General features: G+C 33.7%; 1 protein-coding gene across 34 annotated transcripts in view; it reads left to right on the top strand.

Annotated features, from left to right (window-relative positions):
* Positions 1 to 12,214, top strand: part of PARD3 (par-3 family cell polarity regulator) — a 707,905-nt gene that overhangs the window by 435,765 nt on the left and 259,926 nt on the right. For 21 of the 34 annotated variants that reach the window (XM_034930282.3, XM_055092624.2, XM_063607334.1 and 18 more), the window contains 3 exons: positions 3,172 to 3,311; positions 6,297 to 6,425; positions 8,779 to 8,817. In XM_034930282.3, the coding sequence (XP_034786173.1) occupies positions 3,172 to 3,311; positions 6,297 to 6,425; positions 8,779 to 8,817 (308 nt within the window). The remainder of the gene's footprint in view (positions 1 to 3,171; positions 3,312 to 6,296; positions 6,426 to 8,778; positions 8,818 to 12,214) is intronic. The other 13 variants (XM_034930281.3, XM_055092623.2, XM_034930284.4 and 10 more) reach the window with 1 other exon arrangement.

The raw sequence follows: 12,214 nt of genomic DNA, 5'->3' as shown, positions 1-12,214 counted from the left end.
CAAGAGAGGTTCATTATTTCCTCAGGTCATGTGGCTGTTGGCCACAGATTCTTACTAGAATGTTTTCCATATCCAGATATTCAGACCATTCTTCTTTACATTTGGGGTAGCATTTACAAGGTTGTAAACTCTGAGACTGCTGTTTCCTTTCTAACTCATATTCTTTCAATGAACTTTATGTGAACCTCAAGTTTCTTATTTCTGGTTACTGGTTTTTAAGCTCTAAATACTTGGTTGACATGATCAGGCGTTGACAGCTTGCCTCGTTGCAAATGCAGAGTCATATCAACAGAAACCCCTTTAGCTCTGTCAATTCCTAAATGAGAGAAATATCACATCCTCTTTCCTCCTTTTGCTCTACTTAAATGACAGGCCCTTGTTTTTAACCAAAAACATATCAAGAACTACAAATAGAATCATATAAAAAATAAAATTCTGCTTGATATCTCTAAACAAAGGTACAGTATTTTGCTTCACCATTGTCATAAAGATACTGGTTCATAAATATCTTTTCCTTTTTACACTGATACAGCAATATTCATTTAGTTAATTATGGTTTTTCAAAAATTAGGATATTTGACAAATCATGATATAACATGAACTTTTTAAATGAGGTGATTTGCCATTAAAAGTACCATTGTTTTGCTAATGAAAGAATGAGAAATACAAAGGAAATCTGAAGTGAGAAGATAAAGGTAAAGTATTAAACAGAATACAGATTCTCCAAAAAAAGGAAAATAATGAGTATATCTAATTTTTATGTTATAGTAAGTCTGACGTTATAAATAAATCAAATTGATACATTTTACTTACAAAAATAGTACCATTGTTTTGAATACAGATATTATTTTAATAGCATTTAATGAAAAATATGATTGCATTTACACAAGCTAATTTAGAAAGACTATGCTTAATCACTGAAAGGAGAAACAATGGTTTTAAGTGTTTTTCAGACCTTGAGTAATCTTAATGATATAGAGTCCCATAGATCGATCTTGATTTTAATTTACCAACTGTGAGAATGTATGACAAAAAGCACATGCTGCTTGTGCATGCTGCCAATACTTACAAATATTTTATATAAAAATTATGTTTACTATAAATGTGGGGAAGAATGCTGATTATCTTTGATTAGGACTAAATGCATATATTTTAATAATAATGAATGTAGGAGAATTGAACAGGCTTTCCTTGTAGCTAGCAGATTTTTTTCTTACAAGTTATTACATTTATTAGTGAAGTACATTAAAAACATAGGGTGTGTCAGTGTTAAACTTCAGATTCAGTTCAAAGTGAGCTAATGTGCTTTGAGTGGCAGCAGTTCTTCAAAAACTGGAATCAACTCTTAGTACAAAAAAAGATGTCAGTATAATTATTCTTTGGCCTAATTTTGGAGCTATGTTATATAACATGACAACAGAATAGCCTCAGTGTACTTGCTTCCATAATTATGATTTCTTAATATTTATTGCCATTTTGGTATTCTCAAATACCCAGCTCTTTTGTAGAAATTAGCTTTTTAATAAAGTCAGAGGAGAAGGTCAGTAATCTGTTTCAGTCAGTGCAGAATGTTTTGTTGGCTTTGTTAAATGAAAATTGATATCTACTTATCTTTCCTTGAAAGGTCATTGCCTGAACTTTTAGCTTACAGATTTAGGGGTTATTGCTGATATTTTAATAGTATTGAGGTTCCTACAACAGTCAGCATTCATAGTTCAAAAGAGTTAGTATTGCAAAAGGAGAGTAATTAAGAATTCTTTCTTAATAAATGTTATTGCAAGTCATTAGAGTTTCATGAAAGCAGAGACATATGGAAAAATCTCCCCAGAGCAATAACAAACATTTCATATAGACAATATGCCATTCAGGTGTTCAGCATGGAAGACATCAGAAATATTAATAATCCAAGCACCCTAAAGTGACTTCAGACTAAAGTAAATTAATGCTTTGTTTGATGTTGAGAATAACTATGGTAGGTTTTGCTACAGGAATAATTATGGAGTGTTTTCTTTATTTCTCCTTTAATGTTTCTTTAATCTACATTTTTATTCACCCTTTTTTGTTCACTTATATTTTATACTTTTCATTACAGTTTTATACTGAGTGATGTATCAGATTAATGTGCTCTTTTCTAGATTTTTCACCTTTACAGATCTCTTTATTCTTCCCATAATAAGCAAGCATTTGCCTTAACAATATTTTAACTGAAATGGAAACTAATATCTTAAGAAGTAACTTTTTAAAAAAGCTTAGGTAGAAATCATTATTGTAAAAATGTTGTGATTCATTACAAATGTATCATTATCTCCCCAGTTTTTCCTGGGCACATGTTGGCTTCTTGCGTCTTGATTCTAGTGACATATAAACACTTTTCTGCTTTGTATTGAGCATGTAAGACTGTCTGTCAAGAAAGCTGCCAAAGAAATGAGAATTTAAGTTCTGTGAATCATCAGAGTAATTTATAAATGCATCATTAATTTAGTACCTTTAAGCATAATATGATCCCCAGATTTGGTAGCCATGATCTGAGATGGAGTCTTCACTGAGTAATTTGCCTTGTTTGGGAGTGGGGGGTGGTGAAGGAAATATACATGGTAAGATTTAGGTGAATTAGAAGTGAACTAGGCAAAGATAATTTGGTTTATGGTTTATCCTCTTAGTAAACTGCTTTGGGAGGTTCCATTACCTCTATCTAGAGATATCTCTCATTTCACTATTCTTTTCCATCTCCCTGGACATTTTTGTTTCCCTTGCTCATACCTCCTACCCTTAAAATTTGGATGTCATTATTGCACAATAATACTTGAGTTTTGAGGTACTGTGGGTCTTAACAGAAGTTTTTTTCTTTCTTCATGTAGTGAATTTCCTATTCAAAGATTTACATTGATTTAAAAACTTTTAGCAGTCATATTTACATATTAACTTTCATCTGTCTTTGAGAAGATTGCTGTTTCTTCTTAGATTAATAACTGTTGATATGTAAACCATTTAAACCTTCCACAATTTAGTCTATTTTGAAAAATTTATTACAACTTTTAAAGTAGTAGAAGAAATGTGGACCATTGTGAAAGTTACAAAATGTCAAGTTAAGGTTGAGTATACTGGTGCAATACACCTGTAAAATTCAAGATATCTCATTTTATTTACTTTTCTTCTCCTTCACATACCTAGGTACAGAAGGTTTGGGATTCAGCATCACTTCCAGAGATGTAACAATAGGTGGCTCAGCTCCAATCTATGTGAAAAACATTCTCCCCCGGGGGGCGGCCATTCAGGATGGCCGACTTAAGGCAGGAGACAGACTTATAGAGGTAAGTGACTTCCCCAGCAGGATGTTCCCTAATTCTTGAAATGTTCCATTTCCAGGAGCCAACTTTTAAAAACATTTTCATAAAATATGAAATTCAGTTATATACATTTTAGCGGAAGTATGCGTCACAAAATGTGTTTCTGTTTTATGTTTAGATTTTCCATGTTATTTTATATATATATATTTTTAATTGTTAAAATTTTTGTAGAGGCAGAGTCTTGCTATGTTGCCCCAGCTGGTCTTGAATTGCTGGCCTCAGGCGATCCTCTTGCCTCCCAGTGTGCTGGGATTACAGGTGTGAGCCATCGTGCCCAGCTCTTTTTTCCATGTTATCTGATGAGAAATTATCTTTCCATTTATTTATTTATTTTTTTTTATGAGATGGAGTCTCGCTCTGTCGCCCAGGCTGGAGTGCAGTGGCACAATCTCAGCTTACTGCAGCCTCCACCTTCTGGGTTCAAGTGATTTTCCTGCCTCAGCCCCCCTGGTAGCTGGGACTACAGGCGTGCACCACCATGCCTGGCTAATTTTTGTATTTTTCATGGAGACAGGGTTTCACCACATTGGCCAGGCTGGCCTTGAACTCCTGCCTTGGCCTCCCAAAATGCTGGGATTACAGACGTTAGCCATCATGCCCAGCCCCATTTAGTTTAGTTATAAATTTTTAGTTATTCAGACATTTGGTTTATGAGGTAACATTTTGTCATATAAAATATCTGTAAGGTTACGTTTCTAAATGGCTTTATATTTATGTCTGGCAATGTGGAAATGTATTCAGAACAGAGACAGATGAAATAAATGAAAACAGCGTTTCTTAATAAGAGGAGCAAGGAAATCTTGAAATGGCAGCATGGAGAATAAATTGAGTCATAAGAGTCAAATGTCAGGAAAGAAAAGAAAAATCGTTTTTGAATTTTTTTTCTATGTCTTATGAGTTTGGGTTCATTGGTATTTGAAGCTGCCTTGGAAATAGATTAACATACATAATTTGTGTTTGTGTGATGGTTTGCACATAAAAGAGAAAATTGAAAAATATGTTTTAAACCATTTTGCTTAGTTTTTTTTAAAGAAAATATAGTCTGTATTTTTATTAGCAGATACCGCATTTCCTAATTAACTAGTATTCAAATATTAATGCTAAGGTAAACTTTTACCACACTATCCTTTTTTCTTATAGTTTCATATATGGTTTCTCTCTCTCCAGATTGAGTTCTCCTAAAGAATTTTTGTAAAGTAGGGGAGGAGAGGGATACCGTCTGTATTTTTTTCCATGTCTACATTTGGAGCCTAGATCCCTTAAATTTTATTCCCACTGTTTTGGTCCTGTGCGTGTGACAACGTATGTTAAATAGGCACTGTTAGAAGCTAAATAACAGATGTTTGAGTACAAATTATGTTTAGGGTCCTGCTTCCTGAAAAAGCCACTTGTCCTGGGGGTATAAATTGAGTGGTACGTTAGCCCACGTCTGCAGTCGTAGCTTGTTTTATTTGTAAGAGTCTCCGCTGGGACTTGAATTCAGTCCTCCTGTCTTCTGAGTCCAAAAACATATCTGTCCTTTTCTGGCTCTCTCCGTCTTTCTTTCTAAAGATAATTGCTTTATTATTGAGTCACTTTTTTCTTTTATCACATAATCGCTTTACTTTCAACATATCAGAAAAACCTTTTTATTTTAAAGCAGTGAGAAAGACCTGCAACCTGTATGTCTTTCGAGTTAGGCTTTATTTCCATAGCTGTCATCTTTGTCTTAAAATGGAAACTTCATTTTTGCATGCTTTAAGCCCAACCTTCTAGTATCTACAGTTGTAGCTATACAATATTGATACTTATGTGCATTTTCTCTGAGTGTCCAGATAATTAGAATCATACAAAGAAAAAAGGATCAAGTGACTTAATTGTCTAGATTTTTTTTCACTTTCTTTTGTTTGAGTACAAATTATGTTTAGGGTTCTGCTTCCTGAAAAGGCCGCTTGTCCTTGGGGTATAAATTGAGTGGTATGTTAGCCCATGTGTGCAGCCGTAGCTTGTTTTATTTTGTAAGAGTCTCCACTGGAACTTGAATTCAGTCCTTCTGTCTGCAATTCCTTAATAGTAGTACCTTGAGGTATATGAGGTTGATTTTTTTCAGAAGGGGAAATGTTCTGAAATATATTTTAACTACAGGAAAGTTTTGATACTGTAATTTAAGTTATAAACTTATTTGCCTTGGACAAAATGTCTTTTTTGTCTAAAAAGAAAAATGTAGAATACCTTTTAAAGGAAACATATGCTCTCATTTCTGTGGAGTATATAGTGCTTTCTGATAATGATGTTATACTTCCTGTTAGATAAAAGATTCCCTAAGAACAAGTTGTTTTAAATTTTTTTCCTTTTTGAATTCTCTCATAACATTGAAAAAATTTCAGCTGAAATATTGCTTCCCTGCTAAAAAATATTGTTTTGTAGTTTCTTTAATGTTTACCTTTTAGAGGTAAAGTGTTTTATTTATATTTATCAGTAAAATTTCATTGAAAGTGAAAATACTGTACCAAAATATTTTTGGTGTGTTTTTATTACCCTTTATAAGAGCAACACCTTTTTATTTTGGTATAAGAAAACCTATGATGCACAAGGCTATCAAAATATCTCTGTTCTAAGCCAGTAAGTTTTGTGTTAACTTGACATTTTTGAAATATTTATTGCTTGGTACTTGTCAATGCCCTGGTGATTGTCACTTTGGGTTTAATGATGAACACTAAAAGATTGACCACTTCCTCTCTTACTTCTAGATATCTGGTCTTAGTTTCTTTATTAGTCACAAAACCTTAGTAGTTCCCAGATCGTGGCAGAATTGTGCATGAAATGAGTTATGTTCCATAGCAGATATGGCTAGTCCTAGAGAGTGTGTGTGTGTGTGTGTGTGTGTGTGTGTGTGTGTGTGTGTGTGTTTTCCTGTTGTTTCCACAGGATTACAGCTGAAAACTTTTGTTTTGTTTTGTTTTGTTTTAGGTAAATGGAGTAGATTTAGTGGGCAAATCCCAAGAGGAAGTTGTTTCCCTGTTGAGAAGCACCAAGATGGAAGGAACTGTGAGCCTTCTGGTCTTTCGCCAGGAAGACGCCTTCCACCCAAGGGAACTGGTGTGTAAATTTAGAGTAGATGAAAGATTTCTGATATGCAGCAGCCAGGGGTCTGGGTTAGTTGCCTGATGGCAAATGTTTATTGAAACATTTTCTGAGGAGTTTCTAGATCTTATATTTCTTTCAGCCCTCACTGAATACAAACATTCTTTTCTCTAATACTCCCTTAGTTTCAGAAACGGATATCCTCAGTAATGAATGGAGGGGTACTTAAACATCAGACTGTAGGGATATTTTCAAGGGCATCAAATGTTCATCACTGTACACCCTCAGATGGACTGACTGAATACAGAGATGCCGATTATTTCAGAACTGTCACTCCACAGACTGTCGCTGAAAGCTTGCCATCTTCCACACTGCATATGACAAATTTTCATACTTCACATTTTCATAGTACATGTCAGTAAGCCAAATAGATGCTTGCTTCCTTACTGTTGTATGAAAAGGAATACCTTTTAAAAAAAATTATTATTAAAAATAAAAAGACGTAAGTGGCAATAAGCCTCATGGCTATTAATTATACAAATATAGGTCATGTTAGGATGACATAAATGAAGGAAATGAAAAGGCATTTACAACTTTTGCAACCTATCTCCTTCACTTTCCATACATACATTAATACATATGAGTATTTACATGGTATTGGTGTGAATGAAATAAGTGTCTTAAATGTACATAGTTCTGAGTGGTTTTCTGCAAAAGTGCTAGGTTTCATTTATATATAAAAATGACATAATTGGAGGAGTTGCCTTTGTCTTTTGATGTGGTAAGAAAATTGTTTTATTTCAAGTACAAGTGGTATTTTAAATATTTCAAAACAGATTCTACTTGGATCATTTTGGAATACATCCTTTTCATCTAGCTCTTAGCTCTAAACAAAAATTAATTTGTATAATCTAGAGTGACAAGGTTTTAGAAACGAGGTTTCCAAATTTATCATATAGCCCAAATTCTCTTGTGTCTTCAAGTATGGATGTGTTATGATAAAATTTATATTTTATTATAAATACAATAACTATATTTTATTCTCTATATAAACTATTTCTATAAATGTTATAAATGAAAAAATTTTAGTCATAATATCTTATCCCCTGGTTACACACAGGTCTTAAAACTTAATGTGGATTTTATGGAAATTTCAGACAGTGATAAGGTTGAAAAGTGAACACTTTTGTTTTAAGTAGATTTTGAATAAATTATGAAAACTTCTTTATATTTAAAAATGTTTAATGCATTATTTCTCAATTTAAATTCAGTTTTTCGTTTTCCCCCCACTGTTATCCAATTTTGTGCTTAAAATGCCACCTGATCCTAAATCTGGAGATGTCTCTATTAAATTGTAAATGAGCACTTAAAAAAAAAACAACTAGCTTTCCATGTGATTTGCCGAAGCTTTAATTCTTCCTCAGTGTCTCCGAGTGCACTAGTTAGCATTATTAGATTGCCAAAGCTTAGACACTGCTCTTAAGCAGCCTTTTCCAGAGTTAGTGCCAGCATATAGCCAGCTTAAGGTTATTCAGGTTCTTCTTGTCCAATTTTGATCTTCCAGGCTTCTGTTTTTCCCTTCTGCTACCTACTTTTTTTTTTTCTTGGTTATGTAATTTATTGCTTGTGAGCTTTTCATTAAGGAGTACGCCAGTAGGCCGTCAGTCTATTATGCATGTTGCAGCTGCTTTTCAAAATTTAAGAGAATAAAATCCTGAAAATTTAAAGGGAGGGGGCATTTAAAAATAATCTTGAATCCAGTAGATGTAACTATTTTCCTCTGTTTGGGGTGTCTGTGTTTAAATTCTGTGTGTCTAAATCTAAATACTTTTATCAGTCGGTGCCTTTTTTTATAAATCATCCTTGTAAGTTCCTAGGTAATTAAGGCAAATCAACATTATATGAAAAAAAAAATCATGTTTATTTCCTGTGCAACATTTTAAAGTATAAAGCTGTGGTTCAGACTGTGGTTCAAACTGTTATTATCTGGTCTAGCTATCAAATGATTCTATACCTTAAAACTTTGATTTGATTGGGAAAATTTTAAAGCAAAATTAGAAACAGTGCCATGATTAGGAAAGCAGTTTGGTGAGACTTGTTTTCCTCCAGATAATAAATTCATGATGTACTGTGAATGAGCAAGTAAAAATATATATCTAGAAAAATTTCTTAAAACACACACATAAACACACACATCAGCAAAATTTTGGAAGACAGAGCATTATGTCAGCCATCATAAAATTACCCTTTATATATTTTGTGGATTTTAAGAATCAACAAAATTTTCTTTAAAATAAATCATTGTGTCCCTGTGTGTTGAAGATGGCTTTGGTCAGTCTGTATTTATGTTTTTCTTCAATTCTTCTAGAATGCAGAGCCAAGCCAGATGCAGATTCCAAAAGAAACGGTAAGAGCTTTGTCTTTTGAAGGATGCAGAGATGTTGGAAACATACATGGAACTAACTTCTTACTAATTTAATATGAAGTTACTTGTCCTGCCTTTTCCTGGCTCGTAATATTTAATACATGGGTTTATTAAATGCCAAAGTGGTCTTATTTTAAGGTGACTTACTGTTACCACCCCAAATGGAGTATATTTTGTGATTAATTTTGGTCAGATAGACACAAAAAAGAGAGAGACTTCCTATTCACTTGCAAAATGAGGACCAAAGCTTAGTTGTTTGGCATATATGCAAAGTATTTCATGAGTTGTGAAATGCTAAATTATAAGTGGCCACAAAATGGAAAGAAAAGTTAAAAAACTTGGTTCAGTCATGGAAAAAAAGGGAGGGCTAAGAGAATACAGTAAAAAAAGTATACACAGGAAAATTAAAGTGATGTGTCAGTATTAGGCTAAGCATAGTTGTTAGAATAACTATAAAAGAGATAATTTAACAAAAGTTAAGGACTCACAGCTCACATTAAAATGCAAACATAGTTGCATCCTGTTAAGAAAACAAGTCCTGAGACAGACTGGGGATAAAACAGTAAGCTTAGTTCCAGCAGGCAGAACTAACACAATAAAAGGAAGGATTGCTCTATCAGTCTCTGTGATGATGCGCCATATGGGAGTAAAAAGGGCATTTTATATTGACATGGTAGAAATTCTAACAATCAGGATCTTTTTTCCTTTTTACATCAAACAACATAGCACAAAAACATTCATTCTCAAACTATTGTAAATGGAAAATTTAGCAAAGTCATTTCCATAGTAGGTAATGTCAGTATGTCCCTTTCCAAAAATTTTTACATTGTTGACTAAAGAAAAAATATAATGAATTTAAATAACATAATAAACAGGTTTCATTTTCTGTACAGCTTTATAAACAGGCAACTTTGAACTAATGTTATTTTTCAAATATTCCTTCATTTTCTTTTCTTTTCTTTTTTTTTTTTGAGTCTAGAATCTCACCATATTTCATGGCTCACTGCAACCTTGACCTCCTGAGCTCAAGTGATCCTCCTATAAATATTCCACAATTCTAAAAACAGGTGACAAATTACATCTTGGAAGAAAATCAGTAAACAGCCTTGAGAATATTCCACATTAATAAGTGTGTGTTGTAGACAATTCCTAGCTTTAATTTTTGGCTTATAAAATAAATAGGACAATTATATCTAATCAAAATCACACTGATATTTATGTGTTGGGGTAGGTTAGATAAGGGGAAATTGGACAAATTGATTCTAAATAATAAAATGGGGTACAATAGCAATTTATACTACTCTTTGAAAAGACAATAATTGTGGCAGAGTATAATGTAAAGCTACAATACCTAAAACAGCATGGCATTGTTATAGGGGTAAACAAATAGATCATTTAAACAGATTAAGGGTTACAGAAACTGACATGATGTGTATAGGTATGTGCATGTATGTTAAAGATGGCACTTCAAATTAGTAGCTTTAAAAGGATAGTTTACGTAGTGTTTATAACAATTGCCCATTTACTTAGAAAAGTTAGCTTTTTCTCACCATATCTCAAAATAAATGGAAAAGATCTATAAAACCAAATAGATCCACAGTCATTTACACACACACACACACACACACACACACACACACCTTTTGTATCTGTACCATGAAATAGTTACAGAATAAATGCAAAAGGAGGAAGTATTTACAATGTGATCCTTAGGGGAAGAGCTATTCCTTTATGGTTTAGGATAAGTATCATAGAATATTTTGGAAAACACAATGACTTTGCACACAAACTAATCTATTAATGACTGAGACAATCTGAGATGGAAAATGATGCTTTGAGTAGTAAAGATAGGGATGTTCTTTCAAAACATGTAGTCAGGGCCAGGTGCAGTGGCTCACACCTGTAATCCTAGCACTTTGGGAGGATCACTTGAGCCCAGGAGATTAAGACCAGTCTGGGCAACATAATGAGACCTCATCTCTACCAAAAAGTTAAAAATAAACAACAACAAAAAACATGTAGTCAGTCGTGTTGAGGAAACTGATGATCGGCTGTGAATTCCTCAGTCACCAGAGGGAGAGAAGCATCTTTTGACGTGGTATTCTGTTAAGAAATGCAAGGTGCATTTCAGTTCACAAGCTGTGTGTTTATGGTAGCATGACATGGTGACTGGGAGTCACCTTAAAAAAGGAAGTCATATATACTTTTACATGTGTCTGACTTCTAGTTACACTTGGACTTTTTTTTCTAATACGAGTTTCCCAAACAAAGTTAAAAGTATAGTTTAGTTTGAAATATTATTTGTTTCTTAATTTTTTATGCATGCTCTCACATCTGTGCCTCTCTTTGTGCTCCAGGTATGCGGTATCATTTTGAGTTGTAAAAGGCTTAATATTAACATGATAATTTAAGAAATTGACAGGGGCACAGTCTCTGCCTTTCTGCCTTTTGATGGCCAAGGATCTGTTTTAGGCTTTTTGAATATTGCTAGTTCTTGGCACATAGTATTGCTCAAGGAAAACTACATGATAGGCTTTTGCTCTTTTTATTAGTGTTTCTTAATGACTTGTTTTAGGTTCTAGGTCTGTGAAATCTTTGATTATCTATTTTGTCAATGCCTAGAAATGGGGAGGAGGGGAGCACTAATGATTTCACCACAAATCCAAGTCCAATGCTCACTTTCATTTTGGGCTTTCTCAGGGTTGATTTTGGAGCAAACCATGGTATATCAACTTTAAACCACAGGAATGGTACCTGTGCATACAGTTATGATTCTTTTTCTTTTCCTACAGGAGATATATTACTTCTGTCAGGAACTATATGTGATTTATACAGGCTTACAAAAAATAGAAGACAGTTTCTTTCACCTCTAATGCTTAACATTGCTTATAACGTTGCAGTCCTATCTATGACTGGCATTTATTCATCAGTTATTGTGTGAAACTCTTTATGTGGATTATCTTATTTAATCTTTACAATGTCCATGACTTAGTTCAGGCGCGTCCAATATCTTGGCTTCCCTGGGCCACATTGGAAGAATTGTCTTGGGCCACACATAAAATACACTAACACTAACGATAGCAGATAAGCCAATAAATAAATAAATAAATAAATCACAAAAATCTCATAATGTTTTAAGAAAGCTTAGGTAGGAATTTGTGTTGGGCCACATTCAAAGCCATCCTGGACCACATGCGGCCCACAGATCTCAGGTTGGACAAGCTTGACTTAGTTGGTGATATTATCCTATTGAAAGGGGAGGAACAAAGAATTAACCTTAAGACACTCCAAATCTTGGAGCCAGCCATAAACTCAGGTTGTCTGACACCAGAATCTGCAGGGCAGATTTTATTTCTCCTTAATGTGACTCAGTATGTTG

This window comes from Pan paniscus, chromosome 8 (genome assembly GCF_029289425.2).
Source record: "Pan paniscus chromosome 8, NHGRI_mPanPan1-v2.0_pri, whole genome shotgun sequence".
Lineage (NCBI taxonomy): Eukaryota > Metazoa > Chordata > Mammalia > Primates > Hominidae > Pan > Pan paniscus.
Note: the sequence above shows the minus strand (reverse complement) of the source record. Positions and strands in the feature narration are given on the sequence as shown.